Consider the following 27,092-nt stretch of genomic DNA (forward strand, 5'->3'; position numbering starts at 1 on the left):
CGGGCAGGAAAAATGAACAAGAACGATCCCCCCCCCCCCCCCCCCTTCTGCGGTAATTGACTGCGCGGCCAGGGGAGCGTCCGCTGCCCGCTGGGGTATTGCGCGCTGCCAGGGATTACAACACGTCCATTATTCGCTGGCCGCGGACGTGGCACTGCTTCGCCGCAGGGCGGCGAGGTTAAAGAACACCAAAGGAAGGTCCCACGAGCGCAACTAAAGAATAAAACGAAATGATAAAAGAAAGCGACCGGTGCCCACGGACGTGACGGTTGGAAGCCTTGCATTACGTATACTCTCGGGTAGATCAACGGGATCGGAACTTCCAAGGGGAGCTGTGTATACGCGAGGCTTGGCGAAAAGGAGGTGATATGGCGGCACCAGCAGCAAGTGACGTGGAGACGCTTGAGTAAATAAAAATAAAAGAACTAAGCGCGAAACGGCACGCAGCGATGTTTGAGTGCGTATGCTCTTGAAGCAGTGCTTACGTGAAATATTTTGTCGTGGGTTTATTTTTTGACCACAGCGTCAAACAGGGATATTTTTTTATATAGTGTAGCAGGGTATTTGGATAAGTGATGTCAGGGGTTTTGATACCTTTAATGCAACAGGAAACCTCCCCCAATTTTGTTTAGTGAAAAAGGGGCCAGTACGAGTTGCGCCAACGTCTATTAGGGTGGAGCATGCCGTCGTCGTCCAAGCTGATCCCATCCTATAGTTGGCGTATAATAGGTGAGCTAGAAGTACAATCAAAATAAGGGCTAAATCAGGAATTTTAAGCAATCAAGCCTAATTTTTTGAAGATGAAGAATACAACTCTTTTTGGTAAGGCTTCTGTATGGGAGCAGTGTGTGTTGCTTGCTTAGAACTTCTTTCTTCTAGTCGAGATGGGACTTCACGGACACAGCCGCCGCACAGGCTCGGTCTATAAAGGCGAGCTGGTCCTCTAGGGCCATGCTGGTCAAGACCACCTCCCACTGCTCAAATGTGGGACTTTTGTGCAAAAGCACTGTCGGGTTGTGTTGGCAGGCCCACTTGGTGTGCAATAGTGTAGCCCTATCTCCGCAATGTAGATATCTATCCTCATGAGCGGTGGGTATGAATTTCGCTATGTATGTATAGGCGCGGAAAGTTGCCTGCCTCAAGCTGACGCCAGCGTGTTGCTTCCTCTTCAGGAAGAGCGGGAGGGTATCGTCTCCCATTGCCTCCTATGTATTCTAGTACTACGCCGTACCGTTGAGGTACAGGCCCTGGGAGCCACTCTCCCGCCCCCATCGGTAAGTGTGGCTTCGAGCGATGGCGTCAGCCGTGTGGTTCCCAAAGAGCCCCGTGTGTCCTGGTGCCCGTAATATCTGATCTTTGATTCCGGAGCTTCCTCCCCTCACGTTGATGAATACGTCGCGTGGCCGTCTTGCCTGTCTTCCGTCGAGGTCATTTCTGCAGGCGAGTCGGCGGTTATTGGCACACTCTCCCCGAGCGTTGTCGATTGCTACCGCTACAGCCTCAGCGAATTCTTCAGCCTCGGTAGGTTTTCATTCTCTGAGGGTGGCGCTGGCGATTCTTCAGTGCGCAGAGTCCACTGCCGTAGCAACATCCGCTGATCTTCCAGCACAACAAGTAGCCTCCACGTAGACCACGTAGACCGCTCCACCCGCCAATCGTTTTACGGGACTCATCGCCCTCGATTCCCTCGTGCGTTAGCGTTGACAACATTGCTGAAGAAACGCGGCGCTGGAGCATTGGCCGCCGGTGTACTTTGGGTGAATTGGCATTGACGGTGAAAAAGTTGAAGACGCGCGTAACATTGCATCCTGGATCAGTGGACACCTCAGTCGCGCTTTCAGGTACGTGGCGGTGGTGTCCACCTGCAAAAAACTGCACAATATTTCTTGCTTAGCAATGCTAAACCGCCAGACATTTTTTTCTACCTTTGACATCTCTTGGTCATTCTTTCTCGAGCCTCCCAGAGGTGGTGGAAGTGCTCACCGACTTCGAGTTCCTCCAAAGGCCTTTCAACGTCTTTCGTTTTGCTCTTGGGAATGGCTCTCACCATGTTGCTCCACATCCCGATGGTAGATTGAGTTAGGGCTGCATGCCTCACGGAACGCGTCCAAATCAGTAAATTTGGCTTTGCCGATTTCTCTTTATAGGTGCGGTAGGTAGCTTTGTTGTTACTTATTCAGCAATCATTGCAAGTGTACGAGTCAAGTAATCAATATTACTTGCTTATTTTAGACTGCTAAGCGTAAAATAATGGCTAAATTAAATTAATCCTCAGATATTTATTATTCAGATATTTAAAAGTGCCCCACGGCTCAGGCTCACAACAAAGCTATGTGGCCTCCAGACTTACGACCAAGGCTGCACGTGAAACTTCTTTCCATTGGGCACGATTAGTTCAATGGCTTCAATTAATGGATTGAAACGCAGCGCAACATAGCAGCTTAGAAGTGAAAGCTTTCAAATGTTAAAAAGAAGGAAATATGTTTGGCCTAATATTTCAAGCACCCAATTTATGTTGCTGAGTTGTAATAACGGTTTCATCGTTCTAACAGAACTGTTCTTTGAAACCATGGCAATATATATATATATATATATATATATATATATATATATATATATATATATATATATATATATATATATATATATATATATATATATATATATATATTGTTTGAGCACCTACATTTGGTATGCTAATTTAGTACAAGGAATAAGCAGCATAGTTATTATTCTTCTAGACTTTTACATTAGTGTCGCAGAGTTATAGACACTTTGAACTAATTTGCCCGCTAACTTATGGGTATGCCAGAGCATTTTCATTGCCTTTGTGCTATTTGTCACCGGGAAGGAATCACCGCCTCGATTGTGTACATCATTACACACTTGTTGAGGTGAATTATGTTGCTTGTGAAGTTTATAATCGGAATTATCATGAATCTCGCTGACCTCGATGGTACAGGTGCGCCGAAGGCTGTAGTTCAAAAAGCTTGCAGAAAAAAAAAAACTCATTATTCCAACTGGATTACAAGTAAAACAGCAAGTTTTCTGGAATAAAAAGTTTCAATTTAGCATATTTATTTTCTAACCCTGAAATTCGGGGCGTGAAAAGTGTATTCGATGCGATCTGTAAATAAATAAATAAAAATACGGGAACTCCTAGGTAATTTTCCCAGCAATATGATGCTGAAGCCGGGCTCTCACAGCCCCGGCGTCGCAGCGCCAGCCGGCACATAGAGTACATTCAAAAGCAGGCACGTGGCCAAGAGATTGTGGTAGACATTTTACTAGCCTTACCGCACGGCCAGATGTAATCGGTTTTCTTTCGAACCGCCGCGGCGGCGAAGCGTTGGCGGTCGTCCTTCCGGCATTTTCCCGAGCCCCTATCATGGCTGACTGGCTGGGCTGTCACTTGGCATTGACTTGCAGATAGGCTCCGAAAAAAAAAAAAAAAGAAAGCCCGCCTGGGTTACCCTGCTTTCTTTCTTTCTTTCTTTCTTTCTTTCTTTCTTTCTTTCTTTCTTTCTTTCTTTCTTTCTTTCTTTCGTTCGTCTTTTTGGATGGACGCTACCACGGCCTTTCATTTTCCATTGTCGTACGTGACAGGCTCAATCGCTTCGACCGCGGCCTCTGCGAGCGAGCGGAATGGGGGAGGGGAAAGAAAAATGCGCCTAAACGGTCTCCCCATTCTGCTATTCTCCCCGGCCACAAAAAAGTTTGCTCTAATATTTGTGTCGGTCTGCTTTCCGCCTTTTCTTTTCTTTCACGTGGGATTATAGGATAAAGGAATACTTTGAATTTCTCTCTCTCTCTTGTTTTCCGTTGCAGAGATCCGCGTATTCTTTTCGTGTGGCATATTCGTGCGTGGCATCTCGCTCTTGGGACCTTTCTCGGGCATGAAATTCTGCGTGGCCCGCCAGTCTCAGGCGAATGTCAAGGAATTCCTTATATCTAAATTTATTCAACGGAGGTCGCGATGCAGCCTTTGGTCGCAATATCCATTCAGTAGCGAGGCACGCCCCTTGGGCAGGGTACCGTTTTCCATGGCCACCATGGCAAGTGCATGTAAGAACAAAAGCGGAGTTAATAATAATAATAATAATAATAATAATAATAATAATAATAATAATAATAATAATAATAATAATAATTGGTTTTGGGGGGAAAGGAAATGGCGCAGTATCTGTCTCATATATCGTTGGACACCTGAACCGCGCCGTAAGGGAAGGGATAAATGAGGGAGCGAAAGAAGAAAGGAAGAGAGAGGTGCCGTAGTGGAGGGCTCCGGAATAATTTCCACCACATGGGGATCTTCAACGTGCACTGACATCGCACAGCACAGGGGCGCCTTAGCGTTTTTCCTCCATAAAAACGCAGCCGCCGCGGTCGGGTTCGAACCCGGGAACTCCGGATCAGTAGCCTAGCGCCCTAACCACTGAGCCACCGCGGCGGGTAAATAAGCGGAGAGCAAAATGAATTTCAATGTAGGAATCAGTTGTGCGCTAAAAGTACGATTCCTGTATGGCGTAGCAATCTTAAACATCCTGCGAGTACAAATTTGATGCCGCTCGCGAGCGAGATAAAATCTTGTTTAACTAGCCGCGAAACGTTTACCATTTGCACGCAATTCAGTGCCCTGCGACGGGCCGCCCTTATCGGGGCTATGTATGCATGCAGAGATGGTGGCAAATGGAGGCTAGCTTCGAACACTGCGGAACTCGTTTTCGCAGATTATATATCATTTTCTTTTGTAATGTATGAAGCTTATGCACTGGAATGCTGGTGAAAAGCATGACCACTTTTCTATCTGATTATTCATAATTTGTTTCCTGACGCTGGCAAGAAGTTTATTCAGTGTTATTTTTAAAAAAATATTGCACGAAACAATGAATCTTCGGAATTTCACTTGCCTGAGGAACGTTCTTCATCCTCTCGGCCTATCTGCACCACTAAACATAGCTAAGACTATTTTTTTAATGTTTCGTGCCTTTCCAGGAGTTCACGGAACCCATTCTTCTACGTCAGCTCTGTTACCATATCTGGTCACTTTTCAGTCCATTATGTGAAGTAGCGGCGTTTATGTACAGGTGCGATCAGGGACGGATTATGGGTCACATTTGCGGTGGAACAGGGGGAAGATTCACTTTCTGTTTCTTCGTCTTCGCTGAAAAATGCGGTTCAGCATGGTTTTCGGATTTAAGACATCTCGCAGTAAGGCGGGATTAACCCAACAGTGGTCGGTCGCACCTTGCTCGACCGCCACAGACACCTCGCGTCGGGCACCGCGAATAGCAGGTTCATGCCTCAGTTCGTCATTTTGGCGTGTATCCAGCTCAGCCCCCGTGCGCTTGGCTGAGCAGCTTTTTCTTGCTTTAGTTTCTTTAAGCAGCGTGTATCCATCGCTGGTTCTGGCGCGAGGTCACGGAAATGTAAACCGGTATAACTGAGTGAATCGCAAAGCGCCGTCCAACCCGAAGGGCAAAGTCCGTATGTTCGGAGCAGCTTCCTTTATCGAGAACCGCTTTTACGTCATTTTATTTTGCTCCGTTTTGTTTTCAGTGGCGCTCACTTACATTTCCTTAAACCTTCCGGCTGTCTGACGCCGTGAAAGACGATGTTATTCGCTAATACATTTCTTCTGAAGCAGACCATTAATAGGGGGCACAGCGTACCGCCGCGGTGATGGAATTAAAATTTGCGTTCTGACCTGGCATCATGTGATCACACCCAGTCCTTGCAGCGCTACCGGTGCTGAATGAAGAAGACTATTTGATACCTAAGTGGCCTTTCCGCGTGCACTGCGGTACATTACACGTGCATCACAATTTGTTCTGCACGTGGCTCAGTAAGCTCTGTTTGATTTTGCGTTTCCTGGCCATTTACTAACTGTCACGAGATCGATTACTAAGGAGTTGCCACTTTTTCTCCTAGGCTGCTGCCCTCCTTTCTTGTCCAGGGCCAGCATAAACCTAGAGGCATCCAGAGTATGAAAGAAAGAACAAATATTCGCCTTCATTCGGACCTGCGGACTATAGCACATGCGGCTGCTGATTCGAGGGCTCTGCAGGAAGAACCCTTTTAGTACGCTAGCACATCAGCGCGCACTCGGCGATTTCATCGATCTTTGTCTGGAGCCTGCTTGACCTTGCAGGAACCGAGAAGGACCACCTAGGTGACAGGTGGACCGTTTGGATCTCGTGATACTGTGACGTCAGCACAACCGGCCCACCGGATTGCGGGCAAACCGCAACCTGGGTCTGCGCATCGCTTAACCCCTGCACCACTGCGCCAGGAATGCTATGGGGACTCCCAGCGATCTAGTAATGTAAAGTACAGAATGTCCAATCCCGCAAGGACAAGTAAGGAGTTTCACTCAGACTAGATAGGGCACCGCGCGCACAACTAATCCCTTGGGTGCCAGAACCTTACTCTTGATTTCTTGCACTGAAAAAAGAAATCTCAGTTTTTCAAACTGAAGCGATCAGGCTATCTGTTTACAAAAGATAGGCTGGTTAGGGCCGTTTCACAGCAAACGATATTTGTGCAGGTGCGGGTAAATCACATGGGAACGGGGGACGTCGAGCGAAACTTCGTATTCGGCGTGCTTTCTGTGGAAGAAAGGTCTCGTTATGGTTGAATTTTTAGTGAGCCGATAATTTTACTGGCTCTTCTTGGAAGCTTTCCTATGATATATATATGCCGGGTGAACGCTGTATTCGGTACTGTGACTCGATTTTTTACATGTGCGAGTAATACGGTGACCTGCTATTCGCATGCGGTGCATTGTCTACAGAACACACGACCGTTTTTCCCGCAGGAACTCCCCGCTGGACGTCACCTACTGGACTGGCACCAGTAGCCGCCATGCACCCTCCTCTCCAGGGTTCGTTGCTTCGCAGCCGCCACCAGTGTGCGACTTCCAGACCGAACACGTAGCCCACAGTCAGCGTCTCCACCTTGCGGACCTCCGCGTTTGCCTCTCGCGAACACATCTAAGCGGTGAGTCACTCTCTCTTGCCGACTGCAGGACGTGCACATACCTTAAGGGCAAGCTTTTATTCGTGCACGTTGCAAACCTGGAATGCGCGAGGTCGCTGGCGTTGTAGCTGTTCCTGGCGTGAACACATTACTTCTACGCGTTTACTCTTTTCCTGCACAATCACTGTTTCAAGCACAGGGTAAAAAAAAGCGATGTGAATCTCGAAACTCGTATACCTGTAAAATTGCTTAACACAGAACTGACGCTCCCTGTGAAATATATCGGTGTGGTATATTATGAACCGCTCGCCACTCCTGATGAATGGAGCAATGCGTCGCATAGCTTGAATTTGCCGCTATGGAGTGGCACCAACCAGGATCTCCGGCCTAAGTAATGACTCCGGTAGGCTTTCGACATTCCAATGTCAGCAGCTCGAAAGAAATTTCTATTAGGACACGAAGCGGCGACTTTCTAAGCTTTGGATACCGGAAAGTGGAGAAATGCGGCAATTCCTCTTCGAGGAAGACTGTTTTCATCGCGGCCTTCTGGTTTATTCCATGAGCTGCCATTCAACGTGAAAGAACCATGACTTTCTTATTCTTCGAGTGCTACATGTGGGACGCAAATTCAGACAAGTTGCGAAAAAAAAATTTCGCTCAATTTAAGCTCTTGCATACGGAGAAAGAGCACAAGAAAAAATAACTTTTTAAGCGGAAATATCCTTGGTCTTGTCCTGCGGTCTATGTATCTTCTCTATTGTCCCTGTTTGTTTTGCGTTGCCACTTTTCATGAGGTTTTTAAGCGGAACGTAAATATAGGAAGAGACAGCGTCCATGTAAGCATTGTATAATGGAACATTTAAGGCTACTAGTAGTGTTGTTCGTGATGAAATACTTTACGAAAGTCAATAGCGTTGTTGGAACCGTACTTGTGGGTACTATGTTTAGGTTTATATATTCATTTTGTATTTATTTATTTATTTATTTATTTATTTATTTATTTATTTATTTATTTATTTATTTATTTATTTATTTATTTATTTATTTATTTATTTGTTTGTTTGTTTGTTTGTTTGTTTGTTTGTTTGTTTATTTATTTATTTATTTATTTATTTATTTATTTATTTATTTATTTATTCTAAGTACTCTAAAGGCCCGCGAGGAGAAGTATTAGATCATAACATGTGAATGAGGTGGAAGGGGAGCGGGTTATTACAATCGAGATGTGCTGGGTTCGATCCCCAGTGCCGCCGGGTACCCACTTGTGTTCTAATGGGTACAAGACTTCCCCCGGCCTGGTGCTCGGATTTTCTGGGGTGAAATGCTTAGTAAAAGATTCTTGAACCAAACCGTTGCGTTGACGGGATAGTGATTCGTTCCCCCGTCAAACAACCCTAAATCAGCCTCATGCGGTAAAAGCCCACTTGTGGTCCCTTCATTATTGCATATATAAAGTGCTATGAAAACAAAATCAAACCAAATAAAGTAGCACTAGCACAAAATTGTAAAAACAATTCCTTCAAGATGAAGAGCTAAAGCGAACACAAAAATTCAACTATTTCATTTTCATCGCACTTCACGAAAATTATTTTGCGAATTAAAATTTGTTGTTCTCATGAGCAGACGACATGAACTGCAAACGCATCCAGAGCTTTGCTGCTAAGGAAGGCAATATCGTAGAGACGCACAAAATCTGGGTATATTGCAGTGCTGCAAACGCTGTTTTCTTCAAATTTCGTGCAATATAATGCCCTATGAGGCAGTACAGAATGTTATTTAAAGCTGGTGAAGAGACATGGTCATCATGCTCCGAAGTAAGAATGATATGATTACATTAATGCCAATAAATCATGTATTCGATTCTTAATTAACTTGCCTACATTTACTCTGCGCGGCACCAGTTTGCCTGACGTCATCCTGTGCTTCATAAAACGGGTCAGTTGTGATTAAAAAAAAGGCTGTCAGCTCAATCCAATAATAACGCCTAGTACGTGACTCGGGTATGAAAATATAGCAGTGTCCCAAAAAGTGCTCTACTTTGAGTTTTCAGCTAGCATTATACGTTTTTGTTAAAGACATTTTGTGCCACCCTCACACTCAGTGGTTTGGTTTGGTTTGGATTTGTTTGGTCTGGATTGGTTTGGTTTATGGGGGTTTAACGTGCCAAAGCGACTGAGAATATGAGGGACATCGTAGTGAAGGTCTCCGGAAATTCGACTGCCGCGACCGGGATCGAACCCGCGTCTTTCCGGTCACCAGCCGAGCGCCATGACCGCTGAGCCACCGCTGCGGCCCTGATTCTCAGTGGGCTATTTATCGAGCTCGAGAGAAAATTTGCTATCCTCTCGCTGCGTTAAATGCATGAACCGAAACGCTGCGGTTGCTGCTCGGCACTGCTAGTACTGACGGCGCGATCTGCATGTGCCTGCGACGCTGACTGCACTGTCACGAGCGCTTCTTTCGTGCCTCAAAGATCGTAAAGTCTCCGCACAGTGCGCAAGGCGAGAGCGGGAAGGCAGACTTCGCGGCTGCCGCAGAGCATGCGTCGCTCGTGTGTGGAAACACCGTTTCGACATGCTCTCAAAATTGTCTAGTCGTCCCCATTCTTACCCTGACTGCTCAATTACGTGCTGCCTTTTCGAAATGGTGTCCTCTGATCGATGTGCGTTCTGGTAGGTCAATTAACGTTGCTGCGCACGTTCGCGATTATTCCACCAGGCTGGTTTTGTTTCAACAAGCAGCCAAGTTCTGTTTCAGGCATTGTAAGGAACGTCAAAGCAGGATAGCGGAGCATCACGCCGACTTCCATAGTGCGGGGTCAACGCAGACACTGTTGATGCTCGAAGGATTAGCGAGCAAGCTTCTCCGTTCCGCAGGCATCAAGCGCAAGCACAAGGCCTGTACTAGATCGACTTTAGTTTACTATATTCGCACGTGTTCAAAACCCACCGTGGAAGTCCGCGTGTCATTAGCAAGTTGCAGCTTCTGCAGAGGGCTTAAACTGCCTACATCAAAATTTTGAAAAAGAAGCAAAAACTGAAAAAGATATCTGGATGAAAAAGATATCTGGATGAACCCGCCGCGGTGGCTTAGTGGTTAGGGCGCTCGACTACTGATCCGGAGTTCCCGGGTTCGAACCCGACCGCGGCGGCTGCGTTTTTATGGAGGAAAAACGCTAAGGCGCCCGTGTGCTGTGCGATGTCAGTGCACGTTAAAGATCCCCAGGTGGTCGAAATTATTCCGGAGCCCTCCACTACGGTACCTAATTCTTCCTTTCTTCTTTCACTCCCTCTCTTATCCCTTCCCTTACGGCGCGGTTCAGGTGTCCAACGATATATGAGACAGATACTGCGCCATTTCCTTTCCCCCCAAAAAAACAATTATTATTATTATTATATCTGGATGATATCTGGAGAGAGTAGGAGCATTTTAGTTTTGGGATTATTTGTGCGAGTGACATGGCGGATTATTTTCGACTGCTGGAGATTGATGAGGAATTTTTACCGCAGTAAAGTATAAGAGCGCAAAAAAAATTTGAGGGTGCACTTAAACTCACCCTGAAGGATGTGACCCGAGAGCGTTAATGGGCACCCTTCAGCGCCCTGGAGTCCTCTCTGCGTGTCACTTCACCCAGTTTGTTTCCACATGGCCATGTATGAGGAATTGGTCCTTCTCTTCTTTGCATTCATAGACCGCAGGCAGTCCGCATACAACACTTTGCACAATGGTGCAGCGTTTCAGCAGTCCGCCACTGCCCCGGCAGGTGACTGTTGTTTCGAAAACAGTCACCTGTGATGCTTCTGAGACCAAGGCTGCTTTTCCGGAGCGCCTTTTCAATACCAATCATTATTTTGGCTACCACCTGCCTCGGTGGGCAGGTTGGGATGACGAAACAAGATCACGTGACCCAGGGACAGGTGGCGCACCTGCTTTTTTGCTCACAACGGCGACACCGATGATGACGTCGGATTTTCTGCAAACAGAGGCCGTAACCATATCGCATTAATATGCTCTCAACTCCGCAATTTCAATAACTTTAACTTAGTAGCTAAAGATGTCGCCTGTTCGGCACCACGCCTCTGCCAGCCATGCCGCCCCCAAGTTGGCTCATTCGGATATGAGCGCGCGATTGCAGAAGCGTTCTCTTATTCCTCTGATCTAAATAGGTTGATACAAAGTAAATGATGCTGCATCTTCGTTCGGCGTCAGTACCATGAACATAGCTTCTAGTCCCATCTGGCTTTGTTTTGCGATTTCCGTCGTCAAATTTTTTTTCTCATGTTACAAGCCACATCCTTCTCATGCCGGCACAACCTGCTAATTAGCCAGCTGAACAGACGAAGGCTCTTTCGTGTGTCGTGTCTCAAGCATGGCATAGAGACTGAGCTTTGCTTACCCGGCTCATAGGCCATGTTTAAAGAGGCTTTACCTTAGTGTGAGAGACAGATTGACGCTCAGCCTTAAAATTCGGTTTATTAAAAACATCATTGTTGTTAAGAACTGACTCGACCACAAAGGAACAGCTAATCATTCACATAACGCTGTAAAGTGGTCACAGGAAGATGAAAAGACTTGTTTCACAATTTTTCGTATGGTAGAACCTATAAACAGGGTCTTTATAAGTTCAGAAATAAGCAAAATAGTGATGAAGGCACCACAAGCAATTCAAGCGGCTTTCACTCATGAGATACTTTGGCAAGGGATCCTATATTAGCTGTTTACTCGTTGTACTGCGCATTTTCGATGCCTTCAATCATGGATGGGCCATTGAGAGGAGTGATTTAGCGAGCGAGCAAAAATACCCTGAAAAACTGCTATCTCTGTGCTGGAAACTGCAAGGTTTATGTAAGAAATGAACTTCCAGTGTTATATGGCAGGAAAAATAACCGCTGAAACCGCAAAGCTCAGAACAGCTGAATACGCAGAGCGATGCAGAAAGCAAAGGAAGAAACCCAGCTCAGGTCATGGCGAGCGAACATCAGTCATAGAGGATAGATGACTAAAAGATTCGGCCTGGTAATCTGAGCTGGACGTACAGTGCTGCGGTATAAAATCGCAAAGCAAAAATAACCGAAGCAGCATCGAGCTCTTCTCAACAGCAATAAAAAATGCAACTTGGGAAAATATTTGTGGGGAAAACCCTGCCAGCGGTAGACGAGATATCTGCCAGAAGATGGTTTCAGGTCATAGTATGCATGCAGGAGAAATGAATAAGAAATAGTCGTGCGGCAGCGAATGCTTCCAGCTTTATGTTTGTGGTCGTCGCGAGAAAAGCGACGTATGCTTTCTGAAATGCACCTGCTTCGTAAAGATGAATGGTGGCAAAACCTTTTGGAGATGCACAGCGCAAGAACGCAAAAGAAAAAAACTTTCTCTGCATTTGAAAATCTTGGGAAGCGAAAACTATTCAGTATTGATCGTATGTGGTCTAGTCGTTTAGGTTAGACAAGGATAGAATGGTTTAACGTCTGGAAACGTAAAGCTATAGATTTGTTGTTCTATTTCTATTCTAAGTGTCTCGCAACGGCGTCGTCCACACTGCCACCGCACTGGAGATGATCGTTTACCCTGCACAGTATGCCGATTATCGTTTGCTCTCAATCTTGAATTCAAACTGAAACCAGAAAAAAAGGCTATTTAGCCACAGTCACGTCTGCTGTTAAGGCCAATTAAATAAGGTTAGGTGACAAAACAACCCGTAAGAGAAGGGCAGAAATGAGGGCGCACACATAAAGTACCGCAAAACGCACCGGAGCGCGAAAAGCTGACCTAACCATTGCCCAGTCTGCCGTAGAACGCGGCGGCGTTCCGCTTTCTCGCGGGGAAGTGTGGCCCGAAAGGCCGTCGTCGATAGGACAGCGAAAGCACCTCCTTTTCTCTTCCTGTTCCTTCCCACTGATAAGCCGCTTCTTCCCTGCGTCCATTCTGTATGGCTGTTTGCCCGAGTCGGGCACCGTAGGAAATTGAGTTTTGCGAACGACAAGAACAGTAAGGCTATCGGCTGTGATCCGTTCGGGTGTGTTGCTTGAGTTTGTGGCTCCATTCAGAGTTCTTTTGTTCGTGGCCACCTCGTCTCTCTCTCTCTTCTCTCTCTCTCTCTCAACCCGTGTCCCGGTCGACATTTCGGGCCGTGGTTCGGATCACAATGTCTTGCCGGGCCGTCCGCGTTCAGTAATCTAAAACACACGCGGAGACAAATACGGGAAGGAACCCACTCACCCTCTCTAGTGATATCGGAGTTTATGCGCATTCTTTGGTGTCTTTCACTTAGTTTACTTCTTTTGGCTACGAATTCTTAAATTTTTCCAGATTCTTTTGCTGACTTATGCATACCTTATTGGGAAAGGGGGTCGATGCCGTCTTCGTTATACGAACGTGGGGCGGACGCTGAAGACGCAGCTTCAGCCCCGGAATCCACGAAATTTCAAACTGAAGGTCTTCGGAACTACTTCGTAGCTCCTCTCTTTTTATGTCGCCTCTTTTCTCGCTAATATGTTGAATTCGCCATTCCTTCGTTGCCATCTGTTTAATACCTCCGCAAACTTCCGAGCTGCGTTTCATTTTTCACTGCTGCTGCAGAACATAACGCTATTAGTTCGAGCACCGTGTTACTTGCTTTATATAACTTAGGAGGGTAGATGTGTGGGCCAGTTGGTGAGACATGAAGGAGCTAGACACCGCAGCGGACACGGGACAGAGAAAGAAGACGACACGTGTCTAGCTCATTCTTGCTTTATATGAATGCAAGTGGTTCGAAATAAAGTTTTCAGAGGAAGTTCATTTTTAGAGCACAGCTCTATACGGGATGGTCGCAGGCTTTCACGACGGCGCCAAACGATGTTACCGGATGGTGACGGTCACGGAGACCAGATGTCACCAAACTGCGGGTGGTTCCCGCGGGGAAGGGGTGGCCGGTGGAGCCGGCTCTGTAAGCGCGAGGCTAAAGCGCGGCAGAATACATCCAGCCTGTAGATCTACCGCGATGGGTGATGCAGACGCAGCTGCTAAACGCACTGCCCGAGCACAGGCTCAGCGACGCTGAATCCAGTTGTAGTACGTGCAGCCGAAGCAGAAGCGGCTATATGAGTGCAAGACAAATGCTGCCGCATAGAGCGACAGAACTAAACGAGTCCAACGTGATGAGGCCCTCATGTCGAACAAACTAGAAAGCCGACACGGTGGCTATACAAGCACGACTCAGAAACGCGGGAAAGTGATAGTTTGTGGGGGGTTAACGTCCCAAAGCGACTCATGCTATGGGACATCGCAGTGAAAGTCTCCGGAAATTTCGACCAGCTCAGGTTCTTTAATGCGCTGGCATAGCACAGTACACGGGCCTCTAGAATCTCGCCTCCATCGAAATTCAACCGCCGCAGCCAGGATTGAGCCCACGTCTCTCGGGTCAGCAGCCGAGCGCCTTATAACCACTGAGCCACCGCGGCGGCCCGCAGGAAAATGAATCCAGCCAATCAAACAGAAGCAGTTGCTGAAAGCGCAGCGAGAAGAGTTGCACTCAAAATCGCATTACCTCGTAGGTAAAAGCCCGGGACAATCTTTTTCGCGACACAAAGGGTGGATGTTGTTGTCGCCTTTGGGTATAAACAAATTGTGATAAAACGCCTCATCTTATCCAGCTTCTCTCTGCGCTCTTCCCGATAATGTTGCGGGAAAGAAGGATTAACTCTGTATGGAACGAACTGCTCAGATTCGTGTACGCAAAGTATACACGAACTGTATCCTTTCTTCGCATTCGTAAATGCGTGCATATTTAGAAAATTTTCTCGGCCAAATTCTTGTCTCAAGGTTCATCACCATGCCGATTCCGAAGAGAGGACGACGACTTCGCGATTCGAAATGCGCGAAGAATTCGTCACGGCGGAACGCTACATTACGCATTCCATTCTCGCCGAATTTCGGCGCCCGGTCAATATTACCAGCACACTGAGACGAAGCGACACAGGAACGCCCCGTCTGGCTTCTGAGCGACGTTGCCACTGGGAGAATGCAGTGCTTTGCAACCGCCGCGGTGGCTCAGTGGTCAGGGCGCTCGGCTACTCATCCGGAGTACCCCCGGTTTCCAACACGACCGCGGCGGCAGCGTTTCGATGGAAGCGAAACGCAAAGGCGCCCGTGTGCTGTGCGATGTCAGTGCATTACGCTCGCGATTTCCTCTCCGAACGCACAGCCACACACATCATGGGCGACCACCGGCTGTCCGGCGTCTCACTGGAAGCACAGGGAACTCCTCATGATGCTGTACTATCTCCTATCCTGATTTACATAGCCCTTCTCCAACTCCCCCACCAACTGGCCCAAACACCCGACATACATTTCAGCCTCTATGCTGACGACATCACTGTCTGGGCTAATCGAGGCAGTGATGCCGACATGGAACACAACCTACAGTCGGCCCTCAACATCATCGACTCATACGCTCGCGCGCGCGGCCTAGCCTGCTCCCCTTCTAAATCAGAACTCTTCTTCTACCGTCCCAGGCCGCACGACCTCGCCAACCCTCCAATCTCACTCACTCTAGGAAACCACCCCATTCCCGTGGTCTCCAAGATTCGCATCCTGGGCCTCGTCCGTCATTCCCACGGCGCGCATGGCAACGCCATCCAAACCCTTCAGGCCCAAGCCCAGCAAGCCACCCGTCTCATTCGGCGCGTGGCGAACCGGCGCGCGGGTCTGCGAGAGCGGAACACTCTCCGCCTCACCCAAGCTTACATCACGAGCCGCACGGCGTACTCATTCCCCTACTTCCCCCTAAAGCAGAAGGAGCGGGACCGCATCAACGCGCTCCTCAGGAGCTGCACGAAGGTCGCCCTCCGCCTACCCCCCAGCACCTCTACTACCCGGCTCCTCAACCTCGGTACCCACAACAGGTTTGAGGAGCTGGCAGAAGCCACCCTAACAGCACAGCTGACTCGCCTGTCGAGTACCGCGGCAGGCCGCACTCTACTCTGTGAGCTAGGCATCACCCCAATCACCCATCCTACCGAAGGGGTTCCCCTACCTCCAGACCTACGCTCCCATCTCATCATCCTTACAATCCCTAAGAACATGCACCCCGAGCACGACGGAGAACGCAGGACAGCCCGCACCAAAGCCCTGAACAAGCTCTACGACAGCAGTTCCGAGGTAGCCTACGTGGACGCGGCAACGTACTCGTCGGACTCCCGCATGGTTCTCACCGTCGCTAATAATCAGGCCCGACTAATCGCATCAGGATCCGTCACCACAGACTCATCGGAAATTGCAGAGAAAGCGGCCATTGCACTCTCTCTCATCTGCACCAAAATTCTCTCCGACTCAAAATTCGCCTTATCCAATTTCGCCAAAGGACTGATATCCCGCACCGAGGCTCGGCTTCTACGCTTCCGGCACCCCACCCACCCCGTAATCCTTATCTGGACCCCCGCACACGCAGGCCTCCTGGGTAATCAGGAGGTCTACTCCCTCGCCCGAGGTCTCACTTTCCAGGCCGGCGTTGGACCTCCTCCATCATCCCAGGAGCGTCTGCTTACGTTGAAAAATATAATCTTACCTACTACCGAGATACCCGGCGCGTTTACGCACCGCCGGCTCTCTCCCTAATTTTAACCTAGACCTCCCACTGGCGCCGACTGCAGACCCGAACTGCTCTCTACCCAATTCTCCTTCATGCCCGCTACCCTGACCAATTCCTCTCTTCCTGTAAGCGCTGCGGGAAACCGGAAGACTTTCTTTACGTCCTCCTCACACGTACCACCTCTTCCCACACCCTCCATACCCCACCACGGCGGAGTCATACTGGGAGACTCTCGTGGCCAGCTCCGCTGCTGCTGACCAGCGCCGGATGATTACCGACGCTCTGAAGCGGATAGCCCTCCAAGGGCTGCCCATTGCTCTGTAAGGGCAGCTCCATAAAGGTTGCCTCGTGGCATGTTAGGGAGTTTGCCCCCCTCTGTATTGCTTGGCAATAATTTTTTTCCACCGCCACCACTTAAGAGATCCCCAGGTGGTCGAAATTATTACGGAGCCCTTCACTACGGAATATCTTTCTTTCTTTCTTCTCTCAGTCCCTCCGTTATCCCTTCCTTACGGCGCGGTTCAGGTGTCCACCGAGATATGTGGGACAGTTACTGTGCCATTTGCTTTCCACAAAACAAATGTTTTCAATGGTGTGCATTGGAAACGGCAGCGTTATTTTACAGTTAGCTTCCTTCGCGTCTACCACATCCTTTTCTCACTTTTTAACTTGCTTCATAATTCTTCTTTTATTCTCAAACACCGCACACAAAACCAAGCACGTTGAAGCGCAAACGTTTTGCTAGACGGAGAAAATATTGTGTGTCGCTGCAGAATCAAAGTTCGCCAGAGCTGCGCGTAGGTCACTTCAGCTGCGTCTAGTATCTGCGCTTACAACGCTAGTGCTTTGATATTTCGTCAAGGTCATTCTGTGTTTAGCGCCGACGTTCTTTGCTTGCGCTTCTCTGGAGGAATGACGGTTAAATTGATGCTACGGGTATTCGGCCGAAAAAAAAAACCAGAATACCCATAAAGCTTAATGCATCGCTATTTATAACTTCGCCCTAGCCACTCCAAAATTCCTTACTATACGCTCGCAGCCTAATGCGAACGCTGTTTGGGCCGCCGCGGTGGCTGAGTGGTTATGGCGCTCGGCTACCGGCCCGAAAGATGCGAGTTCGATCCCGGCCGCGGCGGTCGAATTTCGATGGAGGCGAAGTTCTAGAGTCCCGTGTGCTGTGCGATGTCAGTGCACGTAAAAGAACTCCAGGTGGTCGAAATCTCCGGAGCCCTTCACTATGGCGTCCCTCATAGCCTGAGTTGCTTTGGGACGTTAAACACCCATAAACCAAACCAAACCAAACCGAACACTGTTTGTGAGTAGAGCGCCACGTTTCACATTTTTATCTTCAGCTGCAGTGAGGAATTAGCATGACTTATGTCTCAGCATACAGGCTCTAATGTTGAGTCCATAATTTTCCTCTCACATTATCAGGTGCAGTGAAGTGGTTGTCAGAGGGACCGCTGTCGCGATCAAGGCAGACGCTCACCACATTTGTATCTATCCAGCACACTTGGTACCCTAGCCCCCCCAGTGGCACTTTCACGCCACTTCTCATTCTTTCGCCAGCTTTCATCTGTACTGGGCAGCCGGCAAGGGGTGAATTATCATTTGGAGAGGAAAGGTACAAAATTGCGCTAACACCGCGGGTGTGCTGCCTTTATGAAGAGAGTAATCTTTTCGAACTTGACGGTAACGCATCCATCTCCCGAGAAAGTGCTATCACACCACCCAAATCTAGTTGATCACCGCTGAAGAAAACAGTTTGCCGACTGGGTGTATGTGAAGCGATGTGGTCCATATTGTCCCGGTTCATTATTTGACCGTCAGGTCCAATGGTATACGGACGCAAGAAAAAAAAAGTACGGACACTTATCCGAGTAGTACGGCGAAGGATCAACGCTAAAGCTGGTTTGGGAAGTGACGAATGACATGGCGGCGCAACGCATAACGTTTGGTAATTCTTGGTAATAGTTCACCCCCGTCCACAGCTTACTGTGGACCATGGCCTACGAGGTATTCACAAAGCTAATCGCTAAGATAACAAAAAATATTAAGCTTAAATGAACCAAAGGACCAGGCAGGCTTTCGTAAAGGCTAAAAATATGTATTGACCTAGGAAAAACATACATAGAGTGTGCGTGGCAGCTGCTGGGGAATGCCACGGTTGCCAGATCGAAAATGGGCGAGCCATAGCCCACCGCCTTTGGTAGCGGACCCATTTTGACCTCGCAAGCTTAAATTGAAAAGTTAAGTATACAGCCACAAAAATGGTAAAAGAAGCGGCCAACCCCCTAACAAAAACAAATGAAGAAAAAATCCAATGCGAGGATGTAGTCATGAAACACCCCTCCGAAAAAAAAGGTAAAAAAACTAAGAGGTCACCTTTTGGAGAAACGTCTCAAGCAAATTAGGCCTCCCAAACAAGGCGGGAGGACAGCCATGATAGATCTGAGTATGAGAGTCCAAGTAAATTGCCCACCTTGATGGTTGATGGGCAAAGCATGCTGCGGGTTCCAAAGGCAATTCGGTATACAAGAAATTCTTTCCTTGTTGGGAAGTTAGCCCGGCCAACCATATTGACGATATTCACATTGTTAACAAAGTGATGCAGAAATGCGCAGAATATAACTAGCCCTTATATACAGCCTATATATTGAGGTCTAGAACAGACATCTCGGCAGACACCTGAACCGCGCCGTAATCGTCTGAAGACTTAGGTACCTGTCGTGGTGCTGTATAAGTAGTAGACCAGCCACCACACTGCGATCTAATGAGGCTAAGCCTCTGACTGGAAAGTTTGTAAAAGAAAAATCCTCTGTAATGCGAAAGCCCCGAGGGTAAAGTTAATGAAATGAAAGGGAAGGGATAAAGGAGGAGCTGAAAGAAGAAAGGAAGAAAGAGGTGCCATAGTGGAGGGCTCAGGAATAATTTCGACCACCTGGGGATTTTTAACGTCCACTGACATCGCACAGCACACGGGCGCCTTTTGCGTTTCGCCTCCATCGAAACGCGGCCGCCGCAGTCGGGTTTGAACCCGGGAACTTCAAAACGGTGAAAACGGCGTCTTTTTTTTTTTTTTGGCGCAGACGTCACGCCTTTCAATCGAGTGACGGGAAAGTTTTAAATTTAATTTTATCAGCAGCAAATGCGTCTTCTGCTGTAAGACAGATGTCGACATCACCACAAAGACACGTAGCATTGAATTTTACATGGACGACGAAGAAACTTTTACGGAGAGGTTCAATAAAAAAAATTCCGTGTTGTCCTCAGTGCCCCTCTGAGCTCAATGTATGTAGCGATACCGAGCGAACCCAACCCAACCCAACTCCTTGCTTTGGGCAGCAAACAAATCCATTGATTTTCTCGATTGTTTCGAATTATTGCCTCAACATTGTCATTAACAGTTTCAACTTGTCGCTTAGTGCGCATGCCTCCTTATTAAAGAGCGGATCCGTGTTTTCGTGATTTATATTCTTCATTATAGTCATATCATGTATCTGTTCGCAAGCTGTGAATTCGTCTGATCACAAAAATTAGCAGCTAATCATCGGCTGTGTGGCTTTGTATCTTAAACTTCATGACGGATTTAATTGAGTTTTTTTTCGCGTTTCTCCCTAAGACTCTACCTTGCTGGGAACTGTACATTCGAGTCACCTTTATAAGACCTCAAATGCAAACAGCATTTGCACAGGTACTTTCCATACTTATGAGGTTTGAATACTTAAACGAGAGTGAAGTTTTCATGGTTATTTTTAAGGTTATCCATTCTGCACATGTACGTTCCTCGTATGTACCTGTCCTGTCTAAGCTTCTTCCTCTGACAGCTATTTTTTCGACGCGTGATTTGGCCAAAATAACACGAGGATTCGCAAAGTAGAAGCTTAAGATGGGCAAACGTATATTGCAATTTTCAGGATAAAGAAAAGAATCGCTAAGATGACAGAGAGATTTGTTGCCTCGTTTAGGGGTTGATGTGAAAGAGAAGCGGGTACAAATTTTTCACCGCTTAGCTCGGCTTTTTCTGGACTTTATCATAGCGCCAAGACCGAATAACGCGGCAAGGTAACATATGATGCCGGTGACGCCAACTTCCACCGTAGTGTGGCAAATTTTTCACAGGCTTCATAGCGCGGAAGCAATAAAGCAGGGTTAGCGAGTGGAGGAAAACAGTGACACGAGAGAAACTGTCCAGGGACAGCGGGAGGGGTGCTCGTAAAAATGAAAGTTGGGGTGCCTTTCTGAGTTGCATAGAGCCATCCCGACGGAGAAGGCGTTACGGGTTGAAAAATGATTGTTCCGCAGATCTCGACGTGCGTAAGGAATGGCACGAAGCAGTAAGGATAAAAAAACACTTCAGTCTTTTCTTTCTACACGTGGCAGAAGTAAACAGCATCGTGTTGCACTGAAAGCTCTTAGAGAACGTAGAGGCAAATTCTTTCTGCACTTTGACAGCTAGCGTCGGGAATAAATAGCTTTGTCTTCCTGCAGTAGTTGGCGTTTTTCACGCTGGCAGGCCGTTCACCAAAAGCCAGGGCGTGTTCGTGGAGGGCGGGGGGGGGGGGGGGGGCGCTCCGATGGTCCGCTTCGCCTTCAGCGGCTAACCGGGCCATCGTATTAAAAGGTTATATTGCACTGGGTGACTGGAGAAACCTGCGCCTGTGCGGGCAATTCATTGTATTCTACATTATTTCTTTACAATGTCAGGGCGAGGCAGAAACGTCTTTATTTCGGTTCCTGAACGTATTTCAGTACTGAGCAGACATGTCTAACTGTTCAAGAAACCATGCAGCTCCAACCACAGGGGCTCTTAGAGTGGTTCGAGTTTCGTGATTCCGACCAAAGTCACCTGAACAATAACCGCCCTGATGTATTTCGGCTTTGGGTAAATTTTAAATAAAAATCCGGATTTCCTCGCGCTGCAGAGCTTTAGAGAAACATTTTTTCTTCGTTTCTAAAACTGGTATAGAATCGTCTAGTGTCTACTACCTCGCAGTTGGCACCATGCACTGGAATGCAGCAACATAAAGATGATTTCCACGTTTTGAATAATTAGCTTACTAAAGAGTATTGTTTTTTAAACCACTCACGTCCTATGCAGCTTAAAGTATGCTCCCGAAATAATTTGCTTTCTGTTGCAACCATCTCTTCTTCTAGGAATATTTGAAAATTCTCACTGAATCTTCTGAGGAACTGTGGTTATCGCTTGCGCATTGAACGATGTGGGCTAAACATGATTCCCACTAGCTATTCTGGAAGGCCATGGCATGGAAATTGTGTTTTGTTAAGCGGAGCGCCAAAGCGCCGGCTACACCGTAAAGAAAGTGCCGCTTTGCAGAAGTACATCGTTGCAATGAACAGCCTGTGTCCACAGCGTATGTGTGTTCGCACAAAGCGAGGAAGCGACCTCAATAGCCTAGTTCTCCAAATCGCTCCGTCGTTCTGAGGGCACGGCCAAGTCGTTCCGCATTCGTGACCTTAGCTCATTTGCCTGCTCTCACTGCGGCCGTCGAGTTCCCTTGTCTGGTCGTGACCCCATTTTCCTGAACGGAAGAGAGGTTAAAGAGAAGTTCACTTTGGTTTTCTGTCCGAAAATATCCTTTGGGCGTTTTCTTCTTTTTCTCTTAGAATATTCTTTTCTTTTGTGTTCAGCCGTGTTAAAACTCCAAAAGTGGCTACAATGGTAGCTGATGTCATACGCATTAAGCGAGTACGAATAATGTAACACGAATTGTAATGGCGGCAGGTTTTTTGAAAAGGAAAGACATTATTGATTCTTGCGACCTACCGACAAATTGTAGTTTGAGAAAATTCAACAGTAATGGTGGGATGATAATGATTCAGGTTCCTGTTCGATACTCAGTTACATGGCTATTGTGAGGATACCTTCAAACTCCCCGCGGCATGTGCAACACCTGACCTCTACTGAACTGATGCCTACCGTCACAAATACTCAAAACTTGTTTCTCCTCTCAGCACCGCGGAGAGCAATAAACACATTGTGATTCTGAGTCGACTGCACCACGAAAGAGACAAAATGGCAGTAGGAGTGCCGTACATTTTTAGGCTGAACGCAAAATGCTGGGCGCAGTCACAATGTTGTGCCCGCTTTCTACCGCATTTATAAAATTGTCAAGCTGATTGTGTTCTATGTAAAAGCATTTCCGCCTTGCAAAAATGCCTTAGTTCACTCAAACCTCCAACAGCAAAATGGAACGAACCCCGACACCAGAAATATGAATCTTAGGGGTTCTCGGCCGTACATTTATCGTTTCATTTTCGTGGTTCGTTCCATTGCACTGTTAGATACAAATTATTGCTATCTCGGCCACTGGGCTCTACTGACTGAATTTTTCTCTGCTTGGAAAAATTCGGCTCATCATCTGTTGCTTTTTCACTTCCAGGTTCTTGAATGCTGTCTATCGTGATGAGCAGAGACCGTCGGGCATCTGTTACACTGGTAAGATTTTTTGCTGATATGAATTATTTAACTCACTTTTTTCATTCAGCTGTTGACTATTCTTGCGAATGCCAACTGGCAAATGGATTCCGGGAATAAACGCAGGCCTTCTGGATTTCTATGTTCAGAGTAGAGCTGTTTAAAAATTCCTGTCTTAATTCCGCACAAATCAAGTGCATAATGTCTGACAGTAGCCAAGCCCTGGATTTCCCGAAATATGACGCTGCCGAGTCACGGAGGTTTTTATAGTAAAATAACGCATTGAAACTCTCTGTGTCTCACATGCCTGCGTTAAAAAATCGGACAACTGACGTGCCCCTCCGCGTAATCTGGCGATCAATGACACTTCGGTTGTTGACGACACTTTTTAAGGTATCCGAAATGTACAAAGAACTAGTGATGAGTGCATTATGCGCAAAGCGCTTCGTACTCAAAAACTGTAATGCCTGCTCTCGGCCTTTCTTTCAGTCAGTGTAACCTCCTACCTTGTAAACGTTCGTTATTTTCTCCGGCACGAGAAAATCGGAAGTTAAATGGAAACGCAAGCAGTGACGTTGCATCCCCGGTAACATAGCCCTAGACACGAATGGTGGAAAGCGATTGAATTAAGTTCAGCAAACAGCCAAACGAGGCTTTTACTTCTCTTTTATTAGAAAACGAGGCAGCTGACACGGAGGCATTGTTTCAGGTTGTGAATGCAGCGCGAATATTACTCTTTTCTGCGTTTAGATGGCTTAAAGGAAATTTGTTTTGCCGTACAGTGCCACCCCCCGGTATGCCAAATGCTGACGCTGTATTCGTGAATACTATCAGACGAAGAAGTGTTGATTCAAAGTACAAGTACCGTTCTCATATATATTTCTGCGCAGCTAAGAGAACGTACCGCGGATTTGGAAACTTTGGTTAACCTTACCTTGAAGCCTCAGACTTCCAATAGCAACGTATAAAAGTAGACCAGACAACATTAAGTGGTGCCTCATTTTCTTGTAGATGTTTTCTTCCGGATATTCCACGTGTGCCTGAACAATGCGCGGCGTTGCTGTCGTTGTTTCTTCCCCTGTTCTTTCATAGTAACTCCATACTATTGGCCTTCGAACCATTATTCATTTTTTTTGCGTGTGTTTTAACAGTTGCCTCCGATTTTTCACGGTACGTTGCCCGCGGTTTTCACGGAGCATTACGCCGATTGCTTGGCTTTTCTGTCGGCCAGAGCTTCGGGAAAAGCGCTCCGTGCCGGGAACTTTGCTTCGTGCTCTGCGCCTACCCCGCGTCTACTCTTCCTATAGTTTCAGAGGACGAAGTCTGGAGTCATATCTACAGAAAGCGCGGATTTTACGGCTGTTTAAACTTGGTACTTTTCCTTCTCTTCTGCTCGCACTCTCCGCTTTCTACCAGTGCACGGATCACTCGTCATCTGATGTGCAGAGGGCGCTGGCACCCGTTACGTTTTTACGCCCGAGAAGGCTGGTTCCGAGTTGAAAGCGGCTCGGCTGAGCACGCTTCACACTAGGCACGTTTATTGAATACGGATTGGTCATACTTTAGAAAGAGGTTTTAGCCTTCACCGCGAGTATTTTTTTTTAGCTAAATTGTTGGTATGTCTAGTATGCAGGCACCACTGTTAAACGAATAAAACGCGATTCTTTTTATTGCTCAAAGGGTGCCTCTTCTCTTGTTAGTTTTCATGCAGAATCCCGAAGGGAAATAACGCCAGCGCTCTCTATGCGTAATTTCTTTTGGTTTTAGAGCATGGCTGCTGCCATTCAGCTCAAAAATTTTGTTTTTAGGTAGGTTATGACGCGTGCAGTTAGTATCGGCGTCGTCTTTGTATACATAACGCGTCTTCCCAATTAGTTGGCGTTGAAAGTTTGCAAGAATGAAAATTAAACTCCAGGATATTTCCTGACAGCCAGAAAGCTTAGCTTCGTGGCCTCATAACTGCGCTATGCAGATTGTTGAACGTGTATACTTTTTTTTCTTGAAATCCACCCAATCAAGGAGACGAAATTTCAGGTCTTTCTGGAGCGGCGGCACATATCTTACTGCTCAGGCCCACTATGGAGACAGTAAATTTGGATCGGACGCTTTTGTTGGTTATTTAGTGAGTTCTTTTGCTGAGTCTTAACAGTAGCTTGCTCGAAGCGCCAATAATTCCACCCAGCTCTTAAACTAAGGTCGTGCTTTCGCTCTGAACAGTTGATCTAAAGATTTTTCTGAGTGAAGCACAGCGATTGAGTTAACGTACTTCTCATACTCAACAATTCTGGAAATTCTGGACAAAAAGAATTTTTGAACGGGAAACCGTTTATGAACGAAATTTTTGCATGTAATTTAAGATTTCACTGTAACAATCAATATATCTGCAGATCACCCGACAGCAGCCTTGAATTTTTTCCATTAACGTTTTTGCTGCCGTCAAAACCATTCCGCATTGTTTTCCATGGGCGTCTTAACTGTTCGATACGAACTATGGAAACACTTTCAAAGAAAGATTGTGCTACGTTTCAGAAGAATGGATCATTTTCTTCAGTATTCTCGTAAATGTATCGTACACTTTTTAATTTTTAAAATTTTTGTCTATAATTTTTGGACATGAATGAGCCTTCCAAAAAATTCGTCATCTCAATTTTCCGCACACATCGGAGCGAAGCCTGCGTAAGCAGGAATAAAACCATAAAAATGGAGAACTATAATAACCCGTGCTCTGTTTGCTTTGAACACTTTCTGATTATTCGCATCTCATTTTTTTCTCTCTTCGCCGACCCTTACCTCATTTATGCGTATGTGTGCGCACGCTTGTTAACAATCACATATTCTTTTCAAGGCTGCAGCTGTAGCACGCTGAGCAGTTAATCGAACCGCTCTATTTGACTGCTTGTCATCTTCTTAGGCCTACATTGAGTTTTCTTTCTACAGAGGTGTTTTATTTTGTTCTCTTTCTGCATTCGTTTTACAATGCGTGTAATATAAATTTTTTAACATGGTTATATTTGAGATATTAATTTTTTCTCCCTTTCATCCTGCCCGTAACATTACGAGAACTGATGCACTTCATGCGAATCAATGAGGGATTGCAGGCAAGTAAACGAGTAGCAGTCAGGGAGGCGCCTCTACTTCCAACATCTCGCGCTGCTATCTAATTCCAGGGCCGCAGCCATCGGTCATACGGCCGTCCGTTCATTTAACAGCAACACAGGCGAAGTAACAGGTGTTGCAGACGAAACAGCTCCGCACGCAAGCGGCCCACTCACGCTGCGGATACGGAGATTGTCGCAACGCCGGTATTAGGATAGAAAAAAAAAAGAAAACGAATTACCCGAACAACACCAAGAAAGGGCATCCGTGTTGCGTAGGAAGCCGCCCGAGGTTTTTTCGCCCTACTGCGTTGCCGACGAGAAGATGGCGATGTCTCTTCCGCTTATCCCTGCGCGACGGGCCTGTTGACAAGTTTCTCTCGAGCGTCTCTCATTCCATTTTGGGCCCAGTTTTATAGGTTCGCGCGAGCGCCACGGGATGACAAGTTGATACAGTACAGGGGTTGCGCGATAGAGTTTTCGTGTCAGAAAAACGCGCTGTTGTTCTTTCCACAGTAGAATCCTGGGCGAGTTGGCACACGTACTCATTCGAAGACAGCGCAAACAAGACAGGGGCGACGGAAGAAAACGTGCAGCAGGAGCGCTCGTCTTGTACGTTTCTTTCGTCCCTGTTTTGTTTGCGCTGTTTTAGAATGTGTTCTTTCCACGCATGCAGCTTCATTAATAATAATAATTCTTTTTTGGGGGAAAGGAAATAACGCAGTATCTGTCTCATATATCATCGGACACCCGAACCGCGCCGTAAGGGAAGGGGTAAAGGAGGGAGTGAATGAAGAAACGAAGAGACAGGTGCCGTAGTGGATGGCTGCGGAATAATTTCGACCACCTGGGGATCTTTAACGTGCACTGACATCACACAGCACTCGGGCGAATTAGCGTTTTGCCTCCATAAAAACGCAGCCGCCACGGTCGGGTTCGAACCCGGGTACTCCGGATCAATGGTCGAGCGCCCTAACCACTGAGCCACCGCGGCGGGTGCAGCTTCATC

General features: G+C 47.0%; 1 protein-coding gene across 1 annotated transcript in view; it reads left to right on the top strand.

Moving 5' to 3' along the window:
- Positions 1–27,092, top strand: part of LOC144125687 (calcitonin gene-related peptide type 1 receptor-like) — a 114,866-nt gene that overhangs the window by 60,318 nt on the left and 27,456 nt on the right. Inside the window, exons 2-3 of the mRNA XM_077659303.1 lie at positions 6,818–6,999; positions 22,954–23,009. Coding sequence (XP_077515429.1) covers positions 22,962–23,009 — 48 coding nt within the window. The 5' untranslated portion in view covers positions 6,818–6,999; positions 22,954–22,961. The remainder of the gene's footprint in view (positions 1–6,817; positions 7,000–22,953; positions 23,010–27,092) is intronic.

This window comes from Amblyomma americanum, chromosome 3 (genome assembly GCF_052857255.1).
Source record: "Amblyomma americanum isolate KBUSLIRL-KWMA chromosome 3, ASM5285725v1, whole genome shotgun sequence".
Taxonomy (NCBI): Eukaryota; Metazoa; Arthropoda; class Arachnida; order Ixodida; family Ixodidae; genus Amblyomma; species Amblyomma americanum.